This window comes from Pteropus alecto, unplaced genomic scaffold (assembly GCF_000325575.1).
Source record: "Pteropus alecto unplaced genomic scaffold, ASM32557v1 scaffold199, whole genome shotgun sequence".
In the NCBI taxonomy this organism is placed as follows: domain Eukaryota; kingdom Metazoa; phylum Chordata; class Mammalia; order Chiroptera; family Pteropodidae; genus Pteropus; species Pteropus alecto.
The window spans coordinates 654,357-681,095 of NW_006442489.1; the positions used below are offsets into that span (position 1 = coordinate 654,357).

The window sequence follows — 26,739 nt, forward strand, 5'->3', positions numbered from 1 at the left end:
GTCTTCATCTCTTTTCCTGTGGAGCAGTCATGTGGTATTCTAGTGCTATCTAGCACTGAGAAAGGTAAGGGCACATTTCCATCAGGAAAGCCTTCGAGTGCAATGAGGAAATTCTGAATATTTTGTTTCAAATATGCCTTTTCTAGAGATGATGCATAGTAACAGGACTTGGTTTCCTCTGCCTGTAAATTCTCTTCCCTGTTTATCTTTCAGCTCCTTCATCTGTCCAATGCTCTCACAGGATCATGTTATTTCCCTTTAATGCAATTATTACATTTAAAATTTTATATTTATTATGATCTGATTAAAGTAATCTTTCCTTTAGTTAAATTTCCATAAGTGAGCAAATTTGTCTGTGGTTTGCTCACCATCATCTTCCAGCACCTAGAAATATACCTGGCTCACTAAAATAATTAATGAATGAACTGATGATTGCTTCATGCTTTCTTAGACTTTATTTATTGTTATTTTTTCACATTATTATGGTTAATTTTATTTGTGCAAGCATTAAACCAAGCATGGGCTTTGATTCTATGGGCCCAGATTCATATATTTAGAAGGATAAACGTGTGATCCATGTACATTGATGGCAACTAAAGGCTCATGGTTAATCACATTGTAATTTTTAAATTTCCACAGCCTAAAAACCTGAAGTCACAGGTCTTTGAGGTCCTTCTGGTTGTCTCACAGGGTAGCTTCACTTTTCTTGAGTTGAGTAATCTCATCATCTTTAGTTTCTGGTTGATAACACTGGTTAATCCTCAAGCATTCAGGATACATGGAAGGCTCAGGAAGACTTCATTCTCAATGCCATACATCTCCTTCACCATAGTTGGCAAGGGACAAATCCTGGATAGATTTTTCAACATGGATTCAATGAAATCAGCCACGTTTAACCCAATAGCCCAGTTGGTGTATCCTTTTAGTTTGATGACTTCATAGGGACTTTCAATTACCATCTTATGCACATTCTTCCAATTTTCACTACCATTGTCCATTCCCATTTCTGGATTCAGTTCCTGGAGAGAAACATTTACCACATCCATTCTATTCCACACAGCCACACTTGAGTTGCCATGTTCTCCTAAAATCCATTCATGGCAACTGCTGGGATGAATGCCAAGTTTTTTAGTCATATGATAAAAAAAACCTAGCAGAATCCAGATTACATCCACTTCCAATCACAGGGTACTTGGGTAATCCACTTAGTTTCCAGGTAACATGTGAGAATGTACACTGTGTTCGGAACCACAATTATGATGCAATCAGGACTGTACTTGATCTAAGGAATAATAAATTCGAAGACATTAACATTCCTCTGTACCAGATTGAGACAATTCTCCTTCTTGCTGGTGCACTCCTGTAGTTACCACCACAATTTTAGAATTGGAGGTCACAGAGTAATCTTAATGTGCCACAATTTTAGGTGTCTGAAAGAATAAGCTCTCATGCTGCATACCCATCACTTCTCCTTTGAGTTTATCTTCTAAAACATTCACAAGAGCAAGCTCTTCAGCCAGACTTTCCCAGAATGCTGATGGAACATGCCATACCAACTTGTGCAACACCTACTACAGTGATCTTGTTGTTTGAGACTGCTGCCCCTTCTGCAACTGGTGCAGTTTTTCCTTAAGAGTTACCATTGTGCACAGGAGAGAGGCTCTCCAGACCATAGAAAGAGTCACTAGAAGAGCTTTATTTACTGTTAATGATACTTTCCATTTATACTCTGCCTTTACTTCTAAAGGTAACCTTTTGATATGTTAAACTAAAAATTTTTAACTTCCATGGCTGAAAGTCTTTTTGTAAATAAGGTTTTATAAAGCCAAAAATGCTAGCCAAAAGACGGGTCTTGAGGCATGGAATCTAAACTAGCAGCAGCATCCTAGATAGAATAGACAGCATGTCCGCAGTCCCATAGATCTGCAAGCATTTTATATATCAAGAAGGGAGAAGAAAGTCGTAGTCTGAAAGAATTTACATAAGCTATAGGCAAAGAGGTGGGGTGAAGGTAAAAAATGTCTGCTCCTATAGATTGGCTGGGGGCAGCAGTTGGGAAAGCCCTCGTGTAAACAAATGGGGCTCCTGGAGTTAAATGATGCCTGGCGAAAATAATCTGTAGAAATAGCCACCTGGAAACTAATCCAAAATTCCAACAGGAAAAACAGGAATGTAAAGTGTTTTGTTAGCTGATCAGCAGCTATTATTAACAGGCTAGCAGTTCTCTCACTTTCCTGCCGCTGTAATTTAATTTAGAACATCTCAGAATTTTTATCACTTTTATAAACTTTATCGAATGTCTGTTGTAACCATTACAGAAAGACTTAACACTCAACATCTGGCCTTACCCAAAGGGACATATTCTAACCCGTTTTTCCCTTAATTAGATTGGTTTGGAAAAAGTATAATTTTTAGGTGGGGGTTATTGCACTTCTGTGTCTCGAAGAATATGAACCCATTGTTTTTTACGCTGCCTGTAGAAACTGGGGTCTTTGTCATTTAATAAGTAGCGCCAGCCTCTCTGCCAACACAAATTACCAACACCTCAGACCAGCACTGTCTAGGTGCACAAGGAGAATTGTCGATCACCATCAGAAACGAAATGAAATGACAGAAGGAAGCGCAGGCACTGTGCTGGGCCGCGCGCGTTCCAGGATCCAGAGGCCGGCGCTGGCCAAGGCTCTCACTTGGGTCCGGCTTCCAAGACCCGGGTCCGGCTGGGGGAAACTTGACGTTCCACACTCTCGAATTTGCCTGACAACTCGCTGAGAGACGTTCAGGAAGCAGCTGGACTAGCGACCGGAAGGGGCGGATCCAGACACGTCACTTTTGCGCGCGGCTGAGAAAGGGGTGGTGCGAGGCGCGGGGCGGGTCGCGGCGGCCTTCGGGACCACACTAGTCTGTCTAGGTGCAGCTCCTGCAGCCGGTTGTGGCAGTCGCAGCATGAGTGAGGCGGGCGGACTGCGGCATCTCCGGCCCTCGCGGCCACAGGTCATCACAGACGATGGCCAGACCCCTGAGGCAAAGGACCAGAGATAGGCTGGGCTCCTAGACCTGGTCCGCGAGCTGCTGAGTCTACTCCCAAGAACGATGATGGCAGTTACAGCAGCAGGGTCAGTTTGATGCCAACCTTGGGCTTACACCGTGTCATTTAATATCCTCGGCAAAACTCGTTTTATGGGGAAGAAACAGGCTCTGATCAAGCGGATGCACCTGCCGGGTCCTGGAGACTTTCGTCGCACTGTGCGCCCTATCGCGGCGTTATCTCCGGCTTTCTGTCCCAAGACCACGTAAAGCCACACCTGCCCCTCCTGCCCCTCCTGCCCCTCACTCCCGCCCCAGCTTCCAGAGCGATGGCTTCCTCGCCTTTCCTCCGCTCCCCGTTCCCTTCCGTGCTGTCCTTCCCGCTGGCTCACCTGATTCCCGGGGACAGCTTACCTAGCCACGGCCCGAGTCTTCCTGGCTCCACGCTTTCACTATCCTGAAGGGAGGTCTGAAAAAATGTTCGGGTCGCGCCTCGTGATCCTTGAAGGACAGCTATACTATAGCAGGAGCGTTTTTGCTCTAAAATGCGATTTACAGAGAAGACTTTTTGGTAATATCTGACTCCTGGGGTCAGTGGAAAGGTCAGGAATATGATATAGTCCTGACTGTAGGATGACCAACCATCCTGATTTGACCTGGACTCAGAGGCTTCCAAGGATGCAGGACTTTGAATGCTGACCTTTGCAGAGAGGGACAAGTTGGTTGCTTGATTGACTGTGGATATTGTGAAATCATCTTCTGCTGATGACTGAAGAGCTTTTTAGAAGGGATTTGCAAGGACTGGCAATGCTTTACTACAGAAATCATTAAAACAAGGTATTGCTGTGTACACTTTTACATGAAAAATGAAAACAGCTTGGCCTTGAGTTTGTCATGAGGTGCAGTGTGTTGGAAACCAAGGTATACAGCATCTGAGGTCACTTGTTGGATGGGTCCAACTCTCAGCTGGATTCCTCTGACACTCTTGGCCCTGGGGCACGGGGGCAGAGTTAAATCGTTTTTCAATTTCTCTGTGGGGATTTCTGACTTAATGGCAGGGTAAATTGGATGTTCCAAAGTCATCATCTGCTGCTTGTTTTTTTACAGTGCGCCTTTTACATTGTGTTCATTTAAGATAGTTTCTTGACTTCTTGTCGAACATTGTTCTTATTTTTTCTGTTTTTCTCTTTCTCTTACTTGTTTGATCCCTTTTCTATATATATGTAATGGTCTCTTTCATAGTGAGTTCTTATCACCCACCTTCCTTTCTGCATTTATTATCATAATGCTATGTTTTGTTTTTTTTTTTTAATTATTTGTCTCGTGATTTTCCTCTATATTTCGTTTCTTTTGTGGTCATTTTTAGTAGTTCATCTTATTGTCTTCTTGATTACCTTAGAAGTTGAAGGTTCACCACAAGAAATGAAAGTATTGTGTATAGTGATTGAAGTAAGGGAATCTGAAGCAAGTAGAAACCTGACAATCACAGGATAAACTTTAGATGTGCTAAACAGAATAAAAGCCTTGAAAGATACTTTATTCAATTAACAGAAGTAAGAAAATAGATTTTAGTGGAAGGGACACCTAGCAATACCTTGACTTTCTTCTGACTCTTGGCGTGAAGGTGGTGTTAGCTGTTTCATGGATGAGGTTGTTGAGGTCTGTGTGAGTGATGTAGTTTATATAAAGTTACAGAATATTGAAGTCAAAGAGAAATGAAAATGAGTAAAGGAGGATAGAATTGGCAGCTGGACAATGGTTGAGAAGCATATTTTTAAAATTATGCTTTGGAAATAGATTTTATGCCAAAGTTCTTAAATTTCTGTGTTCTAGCTATAATGGAGAATGCAGGCATTAAATCTTTTTATTCGGTGCAGAACATAGATGAGCTAAGCACTTTAACATACCAGTACAAGCTTGTAGTTAGTATTATTTGACATCAGTTTCCCCAGATGCTTTAGAAACTTTATTGTCAGAATGATTGTAACTCTGAAACTGTTCCTTCCCTTGTGAAACATAGTTCTGTCTGGGAAGAGAGAATAGCTGTTTAATGTCCACACATAACTCTTTAGGACTGAAGAGTGAATACACTGAAAATTTAACAGCTGCTTTTTCAATAGTTTTTTTCTAAAGGATTTTAGACTAATTAAAATTCTCTACTAGGTCAATTTTCCTTTTTCCTTTTTAAGACTGAAGAGTAGGGGGTGCAGTGTAGAGAGACAGATTGGGCTATCATAAATTCATGAAGTCATGAGGAGTTAGGAATCTTAGCTCTTTCCCCCAGGTGTGTGGTTTCGAGTGGCTCTTTTAACTTCTTAGTTATTTTCAGTGCTAAAATAAAGAATTCTATAGTCTAAGAGCCCCAGTATAAACGAATGTGAAAGATGAACAATTTCAAGGTGCTTCACTTAAAAAGACTGTTTGACTCTATTGTTTGATTTTCTCAATTTTCAGGGATTACCTTGACACCTGGGGTTCTGGTCCTTGTGGATTTGGGGCTTATAGATTTTCTACAAGAATCACAGGTCGTTTTTGCTCTCACAGGGTCTGTTGGTCAGGACTTTAGACCATGACTTGAGGCTCTGATGTCCTGGTACAGAAGGGGTTAGAGAACCCCCATCATATTTGGCTGGTGAAAGAACAGGATTTTGTAAATCGTGACTGAGTCAACAGTAATGGTTAAATCCTGTTGCATCAGAGTAACGTCTCTTGTCCTTGGAGATGTAGGAAATTTTAGGATTCAGATGACCTCAAGGAGGTGAGCTGATCACCTGGGCCTCTTCCAAGAGATTAGGGCAAACAAGTTGATTTCTCAGACTGTACCTAGGAAGTAAGTTGACAGCTTTCCTGAATGTGTCAGCACAGATTAAGAAGGAGAGTATGATGTGATGGGCTTTGTAATTGAAAATGGATAGGGATAAATGTAGTGTCCTTTATAATGCAGGTATACAGAGGCAAAGGGCACACATGGAGGAAAGGCAGAATTGTAATTGTGAGTTTGCAGGAACCAGCAGTGAGATAGGCCTGCCAAAAAGTTAATGAACCTTGGGCTAAAGTAAGTTTGTATGGGTACAGAACACCCCACCCCCACCCCAGGGACTCTACAACAGACAATCAGGGACTCAGATGCCTCCAGGGAGCTGCAGTCCTGCTACCTACCATTTACTGAAAATTTTGTATTCCAGCACCTGGTTTTGGTGTCAGTCCCATTGGTTTTTGTACCAGCCTGATGTGGTACTGTCTGCAGCAAGCGTGGGGCTGGGAAAAGGAAAGTGCATGCATGTCTGAAGAGTGAAAATACTTGTGCGGCTGCCCTGCAATTTGAGTTTTATAGGCACAGATTTGCTACTTTAAAGAGAAGCTGGAAACTCAGATTTTTCTGTGAAATTTCCTTATTTTTCAGTTTTGGCAACTAACCCCATTTTGTGGAGTGACAGTTTATGGTTTAGACTAGAACTTTGCTTTGATTTGTGGGCACCACGTTTTATGGGGGACTTTGAGAAATAGGAAAACAACCAGGAAAGAGAATGTTCTACAAGCTCTACCATCTGCAGTACTCCCACAGGACTGACTGGGAATTCGTTGCCTGGAGAGGAAAGAACTGAGGGTGGTGTGACCTCAGGCATCAATTCTAGGGAGGGCTGTCTGGGAGGGCAAGGATTTGCTGCACCTGAGGGCAGAACTGTACCTAGTCGATGTGAGCCAGGGGAAAGCGTGTTTCTTAGAACATGTTGCATGAGATGACCTGAGCAGCCAAGATCCTTGCGTAAAAGATTAGGGAAATGCTCTGTATTGCTGGCAGGCACTTCCCTGGTCTTCAGGGCTCTGTGGGATCTGCCCTGGCAGTGTGCCTGACCTGTTTAAGCAGCTTTCACTCACTCATTCTGTCTCAGGCTCTCTGCTATGGTCATTCTGCCTCTGTAATCAAGGCATGGGAATGGGGACTTTTAATTCTTTTATGCATGTATGCTTTACTCATATGCCAAGAATTTGTTGAGTTCTACTGTGTTTCCTCTGCCTGTGTTGCTCTGCCACAGATATTTGATTTCACCCAGCTTCACTGAATATCTCTATTCAGAGATTATTTGCTTTGACCCCTGTGTGTGATCACAGCCCTCTGCATCACTGTAGTGCCCCCTGACCCTGCTGTATTGTTCTTCATTGTTCTTCCACTGTCTGGCATTTGCTTATTTATACTAGAATACAAAGAGGGCAGGACACTTTATTTTACTTATGGCTATTTTCTCAGGGCCTTACATAGTACCTGGCACATGTATATAGGTGATTATTAAATGCTTACAAGTGAAAAAATAGTAAATAAGGCTGCTGCCTGATGTCATAGCCACTTGGCCATATTCAGCTGTTTAAGTTTAAATTAATTAAAATGAACTAAAATTAAAAATTCAGTTTCTCATTTGTGCTCTGTTAGGGAGCTTGAGGGATTTGGGGGCTGATCAAGGAAAAAGATATGACTATGAGGTAGCAGCAGCACATATGAGCTTTCTTAGGTGACATTGACAGGATTGCACATGGGGAACATCTCACAGCGGAAGTGGGCCACAATCCTAAGGGGAGGAGGGCCAAAGAACTCCGAAGGAGAGGGGAAATGAAGAGAGGGCTCCCTGGTCAAGGTGAGTCTCTGGATGAGAGAGAGTTCCAAGGGCAGCAGTGGCTGGGGCAAGGCCCTCTTATCAATGAGCAACAGCTGTCAGGTGTGTTTTCACAGATTATGCAAAGCAGGCAAACTCTAAATCGCTAAATATTTGCTTGTTTGGGCTATTTTAAAAAATAATTGAATATGTAAAAGTTGGAGTTTGGCACTGGTGGGCCTTTTGAGCTAATGGTTCTCACAGCCTGCAATGAAGAAATAAACAACCTAGGGGCTGATTGACAGAGGTGGTCTTTGGCTCATTTATGTAACATGCTAGTCTCATTTCAAGTGCTCAGTAGCCACACGTGGATAGTGGCTGCTCTATTTCTGTCATCACAGAAAGTTCCATTGGACTACTCAAGGAGTTTAAGGTGCTATTTGTAAAATGTGAGCACAGAACTTTCCAATAGAGGCTAGCTGATGATCACCAGGAGGATGTTGATAGACTTCTTTAACTGGGAAGGGAATTAGATAAGGTTGGTCATGTCCAGCTGCACATCAGGAACAACAGAAGCATACTAAAAAAAAAAAAGGTTTTCTAGGCCCCTGCTGGACCTGCCATTCTGAATCTCTGGGCCTTGTTTAAAGCCACCCTGATGATTTGGTATAGGTGATCCAGGGGCTGGCCAGTCTTATGGGCACCGGACTGGGTGGCCTCTAAATTCTTCAGCTTTTATAGTTTGTGATTGTAAGAGGGCGTTAGTTAGGTCTTCAGCAGGGATAGGCCATGTGGGACACAGGTCATCATCTTGGACTTCTGGCTGCCTTTCTAGTTATTAGCACTGATGCTTTCAGTTCTGGCTGGACTTTTTTTTTTTGGAGATAAGTGAGCCTTTTACCATTGTGTGAAGGGGCAGCCAGATATTCAAGTAGGATGTCACAAGCTCTGAATCAGATTAGTAAATTTAGATTAAAAAGATGTAAGTTACAGTGTGGTAAAGGAGAGTTAACAATATAGGAGTCTAAGACAAATGAGAAGATTCTGTTTTACGTAGAATCATGTTAGGTAAGAAAAAGGTAAAGTAGCACTTTGGCCAGAGTGTCACCATTTTGTTAATGACAGCCCTATAGTGACAGATTGCACAGTGGAGCTTCTCCCAAGGGACTGCTTCTCTGCCTTGGTGGGGAGGGGTGATTGTATCAGCTTCCTTCAAGGAAAGGGACTCCTCTCTCTGTTAGACCCTACCAGAATGCCAGAGTGGTCAGCACTCACCACTGACAGCCACACATCTTGACCATTTGTCTCTCTTCAAGGTTCTGCTTTTGAAAGAACCACATGATCAAAGTCATTGCTGCCACTTGTAAACAGCCCTGCCTTACTGTACAGATACTTTGTTATTTCCATTATGTTGAAAAACTAAGCCACTTAAAGAAAATCACTTGAGTTACAGTGTCCCAGCCTCTGGAGTGGCAGTTTGCATAGTTGAGTCATTGACTTTTTTTTAAAAAAGTATCTTTGAGATATAATTCACATACTATAAAATCCACCCACTTAAAATGTTCAATTCAGTGGTCTTTAGTATACTCATAGAGTTTTGCAACAATCACCACATTTTCATCACTGTTAATTTTTTTCTTAAATTGAGGTGAAATTTAAAATAACAAAATTATCCTTCTTAGAGTGTGTAAGTTAAGTGTTATTAGTGTTGGACAATCACCAGCTCCCTAGTTTCAAAACTTTTTCATCACCCCATGAAACACCTTATGTGCATTAAGTAATCACTCCTCATTTCCCCCTCCCACCCACATGTCCATCAGCAGATAAGTGGCTAAACCAATTGTGGTCTGTATTTAGCAATGGAATATTATTGAGCCATAAAAAGGAATGAAGTCCTGATATATACTGCAACTTGGGTAAATCTCGAAACATTATTCTGAGCAAAAGAAGCCACTTGCAGAAGTATTGTTTGATCTCATTTATATGAAATGTCCAGAATAGCTATGCAAACCACCATTAAATTTGGTAATGAGTCGGACTCTGACTTTGAGGGCTCTAGGTCCCGGTATCCTCTCCCTGTCTTCTTGACTCTGGCAGGCAGTATTGCTAATGGTGATCACAGGCTTAGAGTCAGACCTGGCACTTGTTTGTACTCTTCCATTGGGCTATGGGCAAGTCACTTGTGCTTTCTCTGTCCACTTCCCTTGTTTGTAAAGCAAAGAGATACATAGTTCTGCTTGGTTACCCATGTAAATAAAGCACATTACATGGCACATTGTTGTCACTGTTTTTATCATTACTCTCGTCATGGCCCTTACTCTTTTACTGCTGTAGACCTTTTAGGTTGTATTAACCTTCTATCTTGTGGATTAATAGCTGATCTGTGCCAGAGATGCATTTTTATCCACTGTGTTCTTATACACCTGATGAGCATCAATTAGTCACCTTAGAAGAAGGTTGTGTGGCCCTGGGGTTTGAAGATAGGGCTGGGAGGGAGGGGTTGGCCTGATTTTTCTTTTCCTTTCCTCTTCCAGGACCCTGGGCTCTCTCGGCTTCTTCTGACAGGATCTGTGGGACTGGACCACCTTCTTTCCCAGCTAGCAAAGGAGGTAAAGACTAACAACTTGGCATTTTACCTGGCGAGGGGTGAGTTTTAAACCTCATGTGAGTGAAGAGAAGGAAGTTAGGAACAAAATTCATTCTTTTAGGTTATTAGAATTCTCATTGGCAAAGGGAAAATGACAAAAGTATAAAAGAACTGGTTAGCATTGTCCCCTATGCTGTCCTGCTCTAGAGGAGAAGGTAGCAAGAAGAAATGAAGCCACACTCTCAACTCTACTTGGAAATGTTCTCAGCTAAAATGTCCTAGTTCATCAGTTACAAGTTCTGCTTTCCACATCAGTGCAAGGAACAATTCAGCCAAGCTTTCTGCCACCATATAACAAGGATCTACTTTCTTTGTTATAATAACTTGTTCCTGACATCATTCTGAGCCTTCACCAGCAGTGCCTTCAATGTCCATATTTCTGCTAACAGTCTGTTCCTGACAGTTTAGATATTCTCTAAGATGATATATGCTTTCTCTACCGTGCTTCTTACTTCCTTCTGAGCTCTTGCTACCAGAGTCTCTTTAAAGTCATATTTCTTCTATAGTCTGTTCAAAGAAATATAGGCTTTCTCTATCTTCCTCCTCAAAATTCCTGTATCCACAGCCTGATTCCAAAGCTACTTCCATGTTTTCATGTGTTTGTTACAGCAGCGTCCCACTTTTATTATTAAACTAATAAAACTAGTTTAATTAGAAAAACGTATTTAGTTTTCTATGGCTGCCATGACAAATGACCACACACTTAGCGGCTTAAACAACACAGATTGATTATCTTATAGTTCTGGAGGTCAGAAGTCCTGGACAGGTTAGTGTGCTGAAATCAAGGTGTCACAGGGCAGTGTTCCTTTCTACTTTCTAGAGGCTCTAGGGGAGAACCTGTTTTCTGCCCACACAGTTTGTTGGCAGAATTCAAACACTCTTTAGTTGTGCTGTCTTAAATGTCTAAAGGATGACATTCTATGAAAGCCTCTCCCTCTCCCTTCCTTTGCATGTCTTTCTCTTTGCCTTTCATTTCCACCTACCCCTATAGAAACAGAATGATTTATTTTGTTTTCTGTTTTATTTAATAAAATCATGCATATTCAGAACTGGGCAGGACTTTGAGATTCTCTGCCCCACACTACATTTCACAGAAGGGAGTTTTGGGCTTTGGGTGAAGAAACTCACCTGCAGTGGCTTGGCTGGTTATTGGGAGGTTAGGACTGGTACCCAGGCCCCCATATTTCTACCTGGAACAGTTTTATGCAGCAGAAGACTATCCTGTCAAAATTATACAAAACACTACCCTTAAATTAGTTTTGTTAAGTGTAAGTCTTGATTTTTTTCTTTAATTCACCTTTTTTCCCCCTCATGTATAGAAAAAGATGATCTCCATCTTAGGAGATCATGATTTTATTTACTTTGAGTTAATCTTTATGTCAAGTGCTTAGTAAATTTGAATGCACTTAATGTAAGCGACTCATGATCTTGTAAAGTTTATTTAGTAGCAAGAGGCTAAGTGTGCTAACTTGTTTACCAGATGAGAATGATGTATATGAGAATCGTTTGAGAGAGATTTTTAGTCACTGTTGGTCATTTGTCCAAAATCTTAATGCAAGATTCCCAAGGTAGCTTTCAGATCTTCCTAAGGCTTTAGTAGAGATGACTTGAAATTGTAATTTTATAGATTCTTCGTAAATAACTGTCAGTATTTGTCAGACTATTCCAGGTGGAAGAGCAGGGATTACCTTTGAGTTCTTAACGGTATGGTCTGCAAATGCCTGGGGAATTAGATGCTCAGGAAGTTGTTCTGCTTCCATCTCTTCACGAATTTGACTCTGTTGTTTATCCATAAAACCTGAGAAACTTCTTTGAATACATGTGCCAGGAAATAGTAGCTTTTGGGAAACACCTGTCTACCAAGTAGATGAGTGTCTCCTTTCCCTTATTGCAACTGTTTACTCCATTACGTTTTGTGTTTTTTCTCTTTAAAAATGTTAGAGGGTTCAAGATACAGCCTATCATGCTCTCTGGAAAATTACTGTTAAGAGTGCTCCACACAGCTGGAAGGTTAAAAAAAAAAAAAAAAAAAGCATGTTTGCCAATGCTTGCAAACAGTGCTAAAGTTTAATCGCAAGCCATAGAGGTTGGCAGCCTTGTAGTGGGCAAACTGGGTGAGAGGCCTGCTCCTACTAAAAGAGCTTTAGGACCAGCCGAGCTTGTCACCATCTGAGCCTCTGCTAATTGCCTTTGTATGTTTTATTTTTGGTAGCTCCTTTACTGGTAGAGTTTTCCGAGTGACATTCTTGATGCTAGCTGTCTCCCTTGCTGTTTCCCTGCTTGTAGCCATAATGCTGCTGGATTCTCTCATAGATCCACAGCCTGTCAGGTGAGCTGCCCCAGCAATTCTCGGGAGGTGTTACCCAGCAAAATATAATAGGCTGGGATGGTTTCTAGAGTAATTAAACCAATCTGGTCTGAAAGGTAAGTTATTATGAGAAATAGAGATGTGAGATTTCATTGGTGCCTGCATTTTATGTTGAATTAGATGTTCCACAGAATATATACATGGTATTGCCCATGTTTTTGTTTCAAAAACAAAGCTGTGTAAACCAAAAACAAAAATCAGAAAAATCCCAAATAAGAGAAGCTTCAGTATTAGACACAATTGACCTGAATTCATATGAAGTGGCAAAAGCAGATACAAACGAAGGTTAAGTTTAAGTTACCTGGTTTAAATTTTATAAGTAACTGATTTTTAAAAAACTTGTAATTAGTGTTCTCTTTTTCCAAAGTTACCATTCATCAGTGGGGACCTTTGAGTAATGCCATTCATTATAACTTGAAAAAATAGTGTACAATTAGGAGGTCCATGAAATGTATTCACATTTTTAATTATAGTGATGCAGAGCCAGGTTCTTATAGGTATGATTTCTGACATTGATGTCGAGGTGGTGTAAGTGGATTGCACAAGCTGGTTCAGTAAGTTCCTGTTTTTCCTTGCAACCGCCCAGAGGGGTGAGCTGTCTGAAGTTTATGTGAGTCCATGTAAGGTTTTAGAAACTTCAGAAAGAACCATTCATTAATTCATTATAGAGTGAATATAATATATACAACTGTACAATGTGTTGGTGTTTTGTAAATAAAATTAAGGTTTTAGATTGGGTTCAGTTCACTAAAAATGCATTCAGCACCTAGTATGCTTGAGGCAGGTATCCAATTAGATACAAAGAGGACACAGTTCTGATCTTAGATTGACATATGTTAGAAGAGTCAACTTTTTGCTGTTGGATTTAGAATTAGTAAAGGTACAAGGTGTTGTTAAAACACAATTAGCTTGCATAAGATTGAGAATGGGCCAAGGCCTGGACACTCTAGACCCTTCCAGAGTGGATTTTTATACAGTGGTTTTAGTTCTAGGGAGCAAAGTCACCTGGAAGGTTGTGGGGCCTTGCCCAAAATCGGCCATCTAAAGCCACCTTCTTTTCCTTTTTGGAAGATTGGAGGACTGTTATAACAAAAGTGACATCCTGATTTCTGGAGGATGTTGACCAATATCTTTCAGAATACATTTAGCAGGAATTAATGTGAGTTTACAGGAGTTAATAAGAGTTAACAGAAGCTTGCTGGCTTTAACCAGAGACCATGTGGCCTGGCTGACCATGAGTGCTGATTTGGGTTTCCTGAGGTCACTGTTGCTTGGTGCTTTTGCCACCCTGCTGCAGGAGTGGGGGCCCTTCTTGCCAGTCCTTTGTATTTTCTCAGATAAGTTTTTTCTTGTCTTCCTATTGAGATAATACTCAGGCTCCTTTTGGGTAGGGATAGTGTAGGATATACTAATTGGTTTGATTCTACAAATATTTCCTAGGGATGTCCTGTGTGTAGAGAAAAAGGCAAGGTCCAAGGACTGGATGAGAAGGGCTGGCTGAGTGTCAGGTATACTGTCCTCTATCCTTGGACTTTCTATGCTTGTCTGTGTTCTTCAGTCTTCACATGTACCTTGGGAAGTGCAACCTTTAAGAATTTGAACCCAGGTGTGTTCAACTATATAGCGCAGGCTTTTTATTTCATGAAAGCATGCAAGTTGCAGTTCTGTTCTTCCTTTGGAAATAAAACTCCTAGTTAAACCAAGAGTGTTTTTATTAAATAGGTAGAAAGCCAGAATTGGGAGCCTGGCAGAGAGTGAAGGAGGGGCAGTTTAATTTGAGGGAAGTTGTGCTGTGTCCTGCAGAGGTGCCCACTCATAGCTGGTGGCAAGGGTGAAGTGCTTTGCCAGCAAGACAGAGCTTTTCTGTCATTCCACATCATCAGCCCACCCTTTTCCCTTAGTTCTCCCACTCTGGTGGGCTGGCTAGGAAACTGCCTTGCTGTAGGGCAAATGGAAGGGGAATTGGGAGATAAACCCCCCTTCCCATAATCCTCACTCCCACCTCTTCTACAGTCTTCTTTGGGAGCCTCATGTATGCCAGGTGCTTGCAGCAAAAAACGTGGAATAATTTCCTGATCTCATGTGCTCTATTGGGGATAGACAGACAATAAAATAACAGAAGTGAGAAGCTGAAAAGGGCTAATAGAATGAATCAAGTAGAGTGGTGGGGGAGACTGGGCTTTTGGGGAAGGTATTGAATATTGTATTGGGTGGTCAGAGCAAGCCTCACTGAGAAGGTGAGGGTAGAGGGAACAGTCAGTGCAAAGGACTTAAGGTAGGAGATTGCTGGTATAGTCAGGAACCAGTAGGGAGGGGCTGGCATGGAGGACAGAATGAACTACTGGGAGAGGAGGTGAGAGAGGTGACAGGCCAGATGGTATAGGGCTAAGAGCCACTGCAAGGACTTACACTCTGGGTGAGGTAGGGCTGTCGCAGGGCATTGAGCAGACAAATACTGTGATCTAACTGCAGGGCTCCTGTGGACTGCTGGGTTGACAATAGACTGTAGGGGACAAGGGAGGAAGCAGGGGAGAGATGGTGGCCTGGACTAGGGTGGTAGCAGAGGACATGGAGTGAAGGGGTTCAATGATGTCTTTCTTTTGGCAGTGGCATCAGCATGATTTGCTGGGGGATTAGGAGAAATAGCATATTTGCATGTGGATGGGAAGGACCTGAGGAGAGAGAAGAGTTCCTGGAGCCCAGTCTGTGTGAAAGGAGAGATCCAGGGGCCAGTGGAGTCCAGCTTTAGAGAGGAGCCAAGTGGGTCCTGAGAGTGTGCCTGTGCTGGACAATGGGGCAGTGGTTCCAGTCCCAGGATAGCTCCCTATTGTGTGTTATGTCTTCTTCACGAAGCAAGAAGCAAGGCTGTCAGCTGTGAAATGTCAACATGGCTCCCCTCCAGCTCTGTTGAACTTTCATGAGAGGGCAACCATTGGGACTATAAATGCCAGGGTGTGTGATCAGAGGGTGTGAGGAAGTCTAGCCAGCTGTTAGGCATTGGACCAATAATGAGAAGCTCAGGTGGGTGGAAACCCTGGAGTGTTCTCAGGCAGCAGATGTTTGCCAAAGTTATTGTATTAGCCATGTTTATATTTTCACTTTTATTTAGTACTATGACTTTCTGATATCCTAGGACAGTTTTTTTCTTAATCTTTGTATTTCTGGCAAATAAAGATATTATTGGAATGAAACTTGTTTATCAAACTCAATTGTGTATGTCATAGATCCTTAGTAAACATTTTCTTCATATATTTCCTATAAACAAATTCCTATAATTGTATTATTTTACAGCTTTAAAGAACGCCCTCTTTTGCTTGGTGTTCTCAACCAAATACGAAGTTACAACAAGTGGAAAGGCTATTTGAAAATCAACTCATTGGGCCAGAATCCATAGCAAATATTGAGGGTAAGTAGACCTTGGAACTTAAGAGTCTGGGGTGACTTCGGGACTGTCTGTTGCTTGAAGTGGGGATTCTGTAGGAGCAGCCACAATGGCACCCTGCCCTTGGGGGAAACCTTAGCGGCAGATGTGGGATGTGCATATGCTTATTGAGCAGACACCCCTTGGGAGCATCTCGGCTCTCCCAGTTGTGGGCCATTTTAGTACTGGGTGATTTTGAGTTCATGTCTATGGAGCACTTTATTCTGTTCAAAGTGTTGGACTCATTATGTTTAGTTCATTTATCAAAGTTAGCAGGTATTACTTGATCATTGTTTCTTAGCTCAGTTTATCTTTGTATACATTTCGTTTTTGAAAAGAATATGAATGATTCTCAATATTTCCATTTTTTTTTAAAGTTCACAATGGTGGGTATATTTAAGGTTAGCTATCTTCTTCAGGCTTGCCCAAACCTAAGAACTAGAATTGGGTTTGGTTCTAATACTTGAGTCTCTAACCACCCGAAACAAGGCATTTTCTGTCAGTGAGAATTAAGCTTAGGAATCAAAAAATAAAATTAATGAAAAGGTTGCTGAACTTAAAATGGTGTGAGGATTTCTGAACAGCTTAACTGGCACTCTGCTCCTCATTCCTTAGTACAATGTGTTTTCCGTGGAGTAGTTGTGAACCCTTGCATCTGGGGTGCTCCTCTGTTTTGTTTTGAAGGCAGGTCAGGGCTTCTCCTGTGGTGATGTTGACCAGCTTGGCTTTCCCAGGCCTGCTGTTTAATGTGGGACCCAAAGACTGGTGCATTTCTGCAGTTGTTTGTTTGGCTGGCAAAGTCAAAATTACTTCCAGAAGTATATAGGTGCTTCATGATAGAACTTTGTATTTCTTCTAAAAAGACATTGACATTTATTATTGATAAATTTTACAAATTTTATGGGATTTTTTTGGTGAAAAATTAAATATTGATATTTAAAACAAACTTCGAGGAATTAAAGTGATTTTTTAAAAACTTTCAAAGAGAATGTTTTTCTTGTCTTTTTCCTTTCCACTTGGGCTAACATCTCCTTTTATTGTGTCACCAGATAAAGGAGCTGGTTATCTTCTTCTTCTTTTTTTTTAAATTAATTTATTTATTTTAAATAGTTTCAAGTATTAGTACATTGGTTAGACATCTATATAGTTCATAAAACAATCCCCGCAACTGCTCCCTCCCTCGGCCCTACATCTAGCCATTACCTTAATGCTAACTGCATTCCCTATGCCACGCTCCCCATCCCCATGACCATCTATCAACTACTAATTTGTACTTTTTTAACCCTTCACCCTATTCTCTCAGCCCCCCAAAACCCCTCCACTCTGTCCATCACCAAATTGTCCACTATATTTGTGAGTCTGTTTTAGATTAGTTTGTTCGTTTTGTTCCTTAGATTATGCATATAAGTGAAATCATAGAATATTTATCTTTGTCTGACTTATTTCACTCAGCGTAAGAACCTCTAGGTCCATCCATGTCATTGCAAATGGTAGAATTTTATTTTTTTTTAGTGGCTGTATGAATATTGGGGTGCATAGATCTTTACGAATTATTGTTTTGGTTTTCCTTGGGTATATATCCAGAAGTGCAATTGCCAGGTCAAAAGGTAGATCCATTTTTAATTTTTTGAGAAACCACCAGATTGTTTTACACAGTGGCTGTATCAATTTGCAATCCCACCAACAATGTATAAGGGTTCCCTTTTCTCTGCATCCTCACCAACACTTGTATTTTGATTTATTGATAATAGCCATTCTGACAGGTATGAGGTGATATCTCATTGTGGTTTTAATTTGCATTTCTCTTAATGATTAGTGACTGTGAGCATCTTTTCATATGTCTATTAGCCATCTGTATTTCCTCTTTGAAGAAGTATCTATTCATATCTTTTGCCCATTTTTTAATTGGATTGTTTGTTTTTTGTTGAGTTGAATGAGTTCTTTATATATTTTTGATATTAACCCCTTATCAGATGTATCATTTGTGAATATTTTCTCCCAATCAGTCTTTTTGGTTTGTTGATGGTTTCCTTTGCTGTGCAAAAACTTTTTAGTTTGATGTAGTCCCATTTGTTTATTTTTTCTTTTGTTTCCCTTGCCTGGCAGATATAGCCAGAAAGAAATTCCTGTTAGTAATATCAGAGAGTTTACTGCCTATGTTTTCTTCTAGAATTTTTATCGTTTCTTGTCTTACATTTAAGTCTTTAATCCATTTTGAGTCTGTTCTTGTATACAATGTAAGAAGGTTGTCTAGCTTCTTTTTTTTTTTGCATATATATGTCCAATTTTCCCAACACCATTTATTGAAAACTTTCTTTACCCCATTGTATATTCTTACCTCCTTTGTCATATATTAAGTGAGTGTATAAGTGTGGATTTATTTCTAGGTCCTCTATTCTGTTCCATTGATCAATGTATCTGTTTTTATGCCGGTACTATGCTGTTTTGATTACTATAGACTTATAGTATAGTTTGATATCAGGTAGTGTGATACCTCTAACTTTGTTCTTCTTTCTCAAGATTGCCATGGCTATTTGGAGTCTTTTATAGTTCCATATAAATTTTAGGATTATTTGTTCTATCTCTTTGAAAAATGTCATTAGCATTTTGATAGGGATTGCATTGAATCTATAGATTGCTTTGGGTAGTACGGCCATTTTAATGATGTTGTTTCTTCCTACTCATGAGTACGGTATATGCTTCCATTTATTTGTATCTTCTTCAATTTCTTTTTTTCAATGAGTTATAATTTTCTGAGAACAGGTCTTTTACTTGCTTGGTTAATTTGATTCGCAGGTATTTTATAGTTTTTGATGCAATTGTAAATGAGATTGTTTTCTTAATTTCTCTTTCTGCAAGTTCATCATTGGTGTATAAAAGCTGGTTATATTCTTGATGACATTTCTCGTTAGACACACAGTCAGGACCTAGCTAGTTAGCTTCTGCAGGTGTTGCCTCATTTGGAAGTTGTCATTTGGATGGCCAGCATGTTGCTAACAGTAGAGGGAGGCACCAGGTACTCGAGTAATCAATTAACAGGCTTTAATTTATTTAAAAATAGACTTTATTTTTTAGAGCATTTTTAGGTTCACAGCAAAATTACGGGGGAGGTACAGAGATTTCCCATATACCCCCTATCTCCACATATGCACAGCCTCCTGCCAGCATCCCACACCAGACAGTACATTTGTTTCAACTGAGATGTCATCATCACCCAAATTCCATAGTTTATATTGGGGTTCACTAATGGTGTTTTACATTCTATGGGTTTGAACAAATGTATAATGAAATGCGTCCATTGTTTTAGTATCATGCTGAGCAGTTTCACTGTCCTAACAATTCTCTGTGTGCTGCCTATTTATCCCTTTCTCCCCTCAACCCTTGGCAACCACTAATCTTTTTACTGCTTCCGTAGTTTTGCCTTTTCCAGAATTTTATATAGTTGGAATCATACAGCATGTAGCCTTTTCAAATTGGCTTCTTTTCCTTAGTAATACGCCTTTAAGGTTTCTCCATGTCTTTTCATGCCTTCATAGCTCTTCCCTTTTTATTCCTGAATAATAGTCCATTGTCTGGATGTACTACAGTTTATCTGTTCACTGATTGAAGGACATCTTGGTTGTTTTCAAGTTTTGGCAATAATTAATAAAGCTGTTATAAATAGTCACACACAGATTTTTGTATGGACATGTTTTCAACTCATTTGGGCAAATACCAAGGAGAACAATTTGCTGGATCTTATGGTAGGAGTATATTTCTTTTTGTAAGAAACGACCAAACTCTCTTCTAAAATGGCTGTATAATTTTACGTTCACACCAGCAATAGATGAGAGTTCCTATTGCTCTACATTCTCACCAGCATTTGGTGTTGTCAATGTTCCAGATTTTGGCCATTCTAAAAGGCGTGTAGTGGTTTCTCATTGTTTTAATTTGTAGTTCCTTAATGGTATATGACGTTGAATATCTTTTCATATGCTTATTTCTTCTTTGATGAAGTATCTATTTAAGTCTTGTGGCCCTTTTAAAAATCAGACTGTTCATTTTTTTATTGTTGAGTTTTAAGAGTTCTTTGCATATTATAGGTAACAGTCCTTTATCAGATGTGTTTTCTGCAAATATTTTCTTCCTGTCTGAGGCTTGTCTTCTTATTCTTTTGACAGTGTCTTTATAGAGCAGAAGTTTTTAATTTTAATGAAGTCCAGCTTATCAGTTCTTTTTTCGTGGATTGTACCTTTACAATTGTATCTAAAACATCATTACCACACCCAAGGTCAAATAGTTATCTCCTGTGTTATCTCTGGGAGTTCTATAGTTTTTCATTTTACATTTAAGTCTGTGATTCATTTTGAGTTAATTTTTGTGAAGGGTGTAAGGTCTGTGTCTAGATTCATTTTTTCTTTTTGCATGTGGGTGTTCAGTTTTTCTAGCACTATTTGCAGAAAAGACTATCTTTGCTCTATTGTATTGCCTTTACTCCTTTATCAAAGATCAGTTGACTATATTTATGTAGGTCACAGCATTTTGAGACCCCATGAAAAAAAAGTTTAATGAGAAAAAAAAAAACAAGCCCCCCCCCAAAAACACTGATCTTTTTATCTATTCTTTTGCCACTACCACACTGTCTTGATTACTGTAGCTTTGTAATAAGTCTTGAAGTCAAGTAGTGACAGTGCTCCCTCTTTGTTTTTTAGGATTGTATTGGCTATTCTGGATTTTTTGTTTTTCCATATAAAAATTAGAATCAGTTTGTGTATATCTAAAATAACTTGCTGGGATTTTGATTGGGATTGCTTTGAATCTATAAAGCAAATTGGGAAGAATGACATCTTGACAGTATTGAATCTTCATACCTATAAATATGGGTTATTTTTCCATTTACTTAGTTCTTTGATCTTTATCAAAGTTTTGTAGTTTTTCTCATTTAGGTCTTGTACATATTTTATTATATTTGAACCTCAATATTTCATTCTTTCGGATGCTAATATAATTGGTGTTCTGTTTTTAATTGCAAATTTTACTTGTTCATTGCTCGTGTATAGGAAAGCAATTGACTTTTGTATATCATGCAACCTTGCTATAATAGGTTTTTTGTTGTTATTGATTCTTTTGGATTTTCTACATAGGCAATCATTTCATCTGCGAACAAAGATGATTTTATTTCTTCCCAATCAGTATAGCTTTTCTTGTCTTATTGAATTAGCTAAGATTTCTAGTACAATATTGTAAAGAAGTGATGAGAGGGGACAACTTTGCCTTATTCCTGATCTCCATGGGAAAGTTTCTATTTTGTCATCATTAAGTATGATATTAGCTCTAGATTTTTTTTTTTATAGATGTTCTTTGTCAAGTTGAGGACATTTCCCTCTATTCCTAATTTACTGAAAGTTTTATCATGAATGGCTGTTGGATTTTGTAAAATGCTTTTTCTGCATCTCTTGATATGGTCATGTGATTTTTCTTTAGCCTGTTGATATTATGGATTACTTAATTGATTTTCAAATGCTGAACTAACCTTGTATACTTGGGATAAATACCACTTGGTTGGGTGTATACTTCTTTTTATACATCATCGTTGGGTTCAATTTGTCAATATTTTCTTAAAGAATTTTGTATCTTTGTTCATGAGAGATGTTGGTTCATAGTTTTCTTATAATGACTTTGTCTGGTTTTGGTATTAGGGCAATGCTGGCTTCATAGAATGAGTTAAGAAGTATTCCTTCTGCTTTTGTCTTCCGAAAGAGATTGTAGAGAATTGCTATCATTTCTTCCTAAATGTTTGCTAGTATTCACCAGTGAACCTATCTTAGCCTGGTGTTTTCTGTTTTGGAAGGTTATTAATTGATTCATTTTTTCATTAGGCCTATTCAAATTGTCTCTTTCTTTTTACGTGAGTTTTGGCAGATGGTCTTTCAAGGAATTGGTCCATTTCATCCAGGTGATCAAATTTGTGGTCATAGAATCGTTCATAGTATTCCTTTATTATCTTTTTAATGTCCATTGGGTCTATAGTGATGTTCCCTTTTTCATTTCTGAGATTAGTAATTTGCATCTGCTTTTTTGGCTAGATGATTGTCAGTATTGTTCTTTTCAAAGAACTAGCTTTTAGTTTTGTTGATTATCTCTATTGATTTCCTATTTTCAATTTCACTGATATATGTTCTAATTTTTATTGTTTCTTTCTTCTGCAAACCTTGGATTTAATTTTCACTTTTTCTAGTTTCTTGATAGCTTAGATGGTTGGTTCTAATATATGCATTTGATGCTGAAAATTTTTCTCAAAGCACTGCTTTTGCTACATCCTACAAATTTTGATAAGTTGTTTTTTTAAAATTTTTATTTAGTTTAAAATGTTTCTTTTTGAGCTTTTATATTTGAGTTTATTCTTCATTTAACTTTTAAAACACTACTATAAATATTAAAACAAAAAACAATAGGAAGTAGTGAACATATTATGGTTATAGTCTTTTGCTCATTCACTACTGCATATATAATGCCAAAAGTGAGTGTCATTCACTGGCTCCATTAAGAAGTCTGACCCTGAACACCACCCCTAGCATGATGTTCGTCATACTCATGTGCTTCTCCATTGTAATGGCGCTGTCTTTCTTGACTTAGATCAAAATTCATCAGTTCTACCTGATCCATTTCATCAGTCTCTTCTACTTCCTTCCTTTCAGGTAGGAAGTTTTCAAGCAAAGAGAGTTTATCAGGAGAAAGAAAGTCATTCTTAGGAAAGTTTGCCTTAAATTTGATGATTAGGCAACCCTTTTCATTTGCTCTATAATAAATGGCATGCCTTCATTTAGCATACACTTGATATCTACATGCTTGACAATCTGACCTGGAAGAGAGGTGATGACTATGGTTTGGTTGTCAAGAGTAGATATTGACTTTTGGAGGCCACACAATGCTTCAGCCAGCTCTGTGTCCATACACATGAAAAGATCTTCTTGTCAAGTAAAAACAGCATGGTCTTTCTGATCTAAAACTATGGTAATATCTCTGCGCTCAAGTCCTGGTTCTTGGTCTCTTTCACCATGGAATGTTATCTTCTGGCCATCTTTCATGCCTTTGTCCATATGAACTTCTAGAATCTTCTTATCTCAAACTATCTTCTTTCCATTGTAGTTTTTACATCTGTCTTTAGGTCTGATCTGTTTCTCATGGCACCGGCACTCCATGCACATAGACTGAATTTGCTGAACCATTCTGGGTCCTATCTGATGAATTCTGACTTGCATCCCAGTACCTTGACAATTAGGACAGCATTGTACTGCTCCTTTCTTACCACCTTGGCCTTTACATTTGTTACAAATTTTTGTAGAGCTAGTTTTCTTGTTGCACCATTATATAATTTTTCTAAGATTACTGAAAGCTGATGCACAACATATTTACCTCTCCTTTCTCTGCATTCTTCCTCCTCTTCCTCCAAAAAACATTAAAGGTGTCCATGTGGGAGCCAAAACCGCCATCTGCTCCACCTTCTTTATGACTGTTCTCCTTTGTCATATAATTCCCTTTTCTTTGCATCAGAGAACACTTCATAAACTTGAGAGATCTGTTTAAATTTCCTTGCTTCATTTGTATTCTTATTAGGGTGATAATTCAAGTCTAGTTTCTTGTAAGCCTTTTTCAGTTCTTCCTAGGCGGCATTGGGTTTGACCCCCAAAACATCATAGTAAGTGATTTTTTTTCACCCTTTTTGACAGCAGGTGAGCGGGCCTAGCTGGTGTGGGGCAGCAGGAAGAAGCGTGTTGTTGTGTGCAGCTCAGGCAGCCGCGACTCCTTCTAGTTCAAAATATTTTTTAAGTTTTTTTTGAGATTTCTTCTTTGACCCTTGTGTTATTTAGAAATGTGCGTTATTTAATCTCTAAGTATTTTGGGATTTTTCTAGCTGTCTTTCTCTTGTTGATTCTTAGTTTATTTATATTCCATTGTGGTCTGAGAGCAGACATTATATAATTTCTATTCTTTTAAATTTGTTAAAGTGTGTTTTATTGCCCAGAAGATGTTCTATTTTGGTGAATGTTCCATGTAAGCTTGAGAAGAATGTATATATTCTAGTGTGTTTGGATGATATAATTGATAGATGTCAATTATATCCAGTTGATCCATGGTGCTGTTAAGTTCAACTATGTCTTTATGGATTTTCTGTCAGTAGGACCTGTCCATTTCTGATGGAGGGGTTCTGAAGTCTCCAACACTAATAGCAGATTTATCTGTTTCTCCTTGTGGTCCTGTCAGTTTTACCTCTTGTATTTTGACTATTCGTTATTAGGCCTATATGAAGTAAGGATGTCTTCTTGGAGAACTGACCCTGTATCATTATGTTATGTCCTTTTTTATCCTTGATAACTTTCCTGGCTCTGAAGTTAGCCCTGTCTGAAATTAATATAGCTTTTCTAGCTTTCTTTTGTTTAGTGTTAACATGATATATCTTTCTCTGTTCCTTTATATTTAAAGTGAGTTTCCTGTAGACAACATATAATCGGGTCTTCTTTTTTTTCTTTTGATCTGCTCTGACTTTTAAAAGTCTCTGTCTTTTAATTGGTGTATTGAGACCATTGATGTTTAAGGTAATAATTGATACATTTGGATTACTATCTACTATATTTATTACTGTTTTCTATTCATTGCCCTTGTATTTTGTTCTTAATTTTGTCTTCCATTTTCTTTCTGCCTTTTGTAGTTTTATACAATTCCATTTTCTCTCCTTAGCATATCAGTTACACTTTTTTAAAAGCATTTTTTGTGGGTGCCCTAGAGCCTATAACATAGATTTTAAAAATATGTAATGCTTTATGAATTTGCATGTCATCCTTGTGTAGTGGCCATGTTAATCTCTGTATTTTTCCAATTTTAGTATATGTGCTGTTGAAGTGAGCACTTAACATGCTTTAATTTTATCCCGAGGGACCTCCTAGCAGTTCTTTTAGTTGGATATGATCAGCCTCATATGATCAGTCTGTGAGGCAGATGTGAACACATGCCCCTGAGTGCCAGCCCAAAAGCTTATGCTCTTCAGAGAGTAGAAAATCCTAATGGTTTTGTCACTGACTAGTGTCTGCTCCACTCTTGTTCCGGTATCAGGTTCAAGGCCACATGCTGATGCCCTAGGCCCCCATGGTTTTATTGCTACACATTTCAATGACTTTTTGTTCTCAGCATCACTTCTTCATCTTCAGAACTGCCATTTTCTCTCTGGAGATGGAAAACACCAACAAGCCACCTCTGTTGTAGAAGAAGGTGGTATAAACACAGTTCTTAGGCTAACCCAGTAACACGCTTATTTCTTTTTCTTTCTTTTTTCTTTTTTTTAAACAGATGTGATGTTTACTGGTACAGCAGATGGCCAGGTCATAAAATCTGAAAATGGTGAAATAGAGGCAGACCATCACGCGATTGGTTGGGGTCAGGCCCGTGCAGTAAGTCAGCAACAGTCCCCCCGACATACATCTCTTCCATTCATTCAGAAAGGTGCCGAATGGCCTTGTGTAAATTAGGTTCACCCTTGGAGAAAAAGAGCCCTGACCACCTGGCAGAGAGCTTGACTTGGGTGTTACCACGTGCCCTTCATTTGTTGCTGGTCCCTGGACCTCACGATGCCTGGTTTTCACCTTGCATCACAATTTCCCAGCTAGGCAGTGGCCACGGCACCTGCTGGTTACTTCTCGGGCCCCACCCATTGCCATTCTGCAAAGGCCCTTGTTCACTTCTGAGGTAACTTGGAGAAGATTAATAGGTGGCGTTTGAGTGTTGCTATAGCAAAGCAGTTGGCTTTGTCATTACTTGGATGCTTAAATGTGTTTCCTACATTAGCTTCTCAGAAATTTTAGTATTGTTAATCAAAGTGAAAATATCCTGAAGTCACTCTAATTTTAGAAAACTGGAGTAGAAGAATCTCACTGTTGAAACACTGGTAGTCCAGACTTTTTATTAGTTATCATATTTTAATAGCTAGAATGTTTTTATAAAAATGATACATTTTCATTGTGAAATGCAAACAACACAAAGGTACAAAGAAGAAAAAAATCACTCCAGTCTTCTCAGATTAGCATTTTAATGAATAAGTTTTCAGATATCTTTCTGTTCATGGATGCTCATACATACTATTATATGTAATGGAATAATGCTATGCATTTGGTTCTTTAACCTGCCTTTTTCCACTCCATATTTGGTTGTAAGTGCCCTATAGTAAGCATACTGCAGCAGGCACTCCTGCCGTAAGCACTTCTGCAGTGAACACTCTGCAGTAAGCATCCCACAGCAGGTACTCCACACTAAGCACCCTACAGTACGCACCCCTGTAATAAGCACCCCACAGTGGGTGTCCCTACAGTAATCTCCCTGCAGTAAGGATTCCTACAGTGAGTATCCTAGAGTAAGCACCCCACAGTGGGCACCCCGCAGTAAGCACCCTGGAGTAAGCATCCCATGGTAGTCACATCTGGAGTGAGCACCCTGCAGTAAGCACCGCACAGCAGGCACCCTGCAATAAAGACCCCCACAGCGAGCACCCTGCAGTGAATATGCATTACCACAGAATACTGGGTGGCGGGGTCTGCCTCCAATGCCATGGTCTTTTTTATTCTCTGTAGTACTATGCATATTTAAGAAGAGAGGAATGAGGTGCTTAAACACTGATAGGGGCGCACAGGCAGAATCTTGCACCAGCCACCAATTCCTGTCT

At 39.5% G+C, this 26,739-nt stretch overlaps 1 protein-coding gene, 1 non-coding gene and 2 pseudogenes across 2 annotated transcripts in view; 1 reads left to right on the forward strand and 3 right to left on the reverse strand.

Moving 5' to 3' along the window:
- Positions 1–654: 654 nt before the first annotated feature.
- Positions 655–1,643, reverse strand: LOC102879782 (annotated as a pseudogene).
- A 1,204-nt stretch (positions 1,644–2,847) lies between these two features.
- APMAP (adipocyte plasma membrane associated protein) overlaps positions 2,848–26,739 on the forward strand; it is a 33,102-nt gene continuing 9,210 nt past the window's right edge. Inside the window, 5 exon segments of the mRNA XM_025039606.1 lie at positions 2,848–3,029; positions 12,467–12,589; positions 15,920–15,951; positions 15,954–16,034; positions 25,374–25,474. Coding sequence (XP_024895374.1) covers positions 2,944–3,029; positions 12,467–12,589; positions 15,920–15,951; positions 15,954–16,034; positions 25,374–25,474 — 423 coding nt within the window. The 5' untranslated portion in view covers positions 2,848–2,943.
- On the reverse strand, positions 22,497–23,435 carry LOC102881324 (annotated as a pseudogene).
- LOC112470894 lies at positions 24,833–24,936 on the reverse strand. Its single transcript, XR_003043061.1, has one exon. It is a non-coding gene; the product is annotated as a U6 spliceosomal RNA (small nuclear RNA).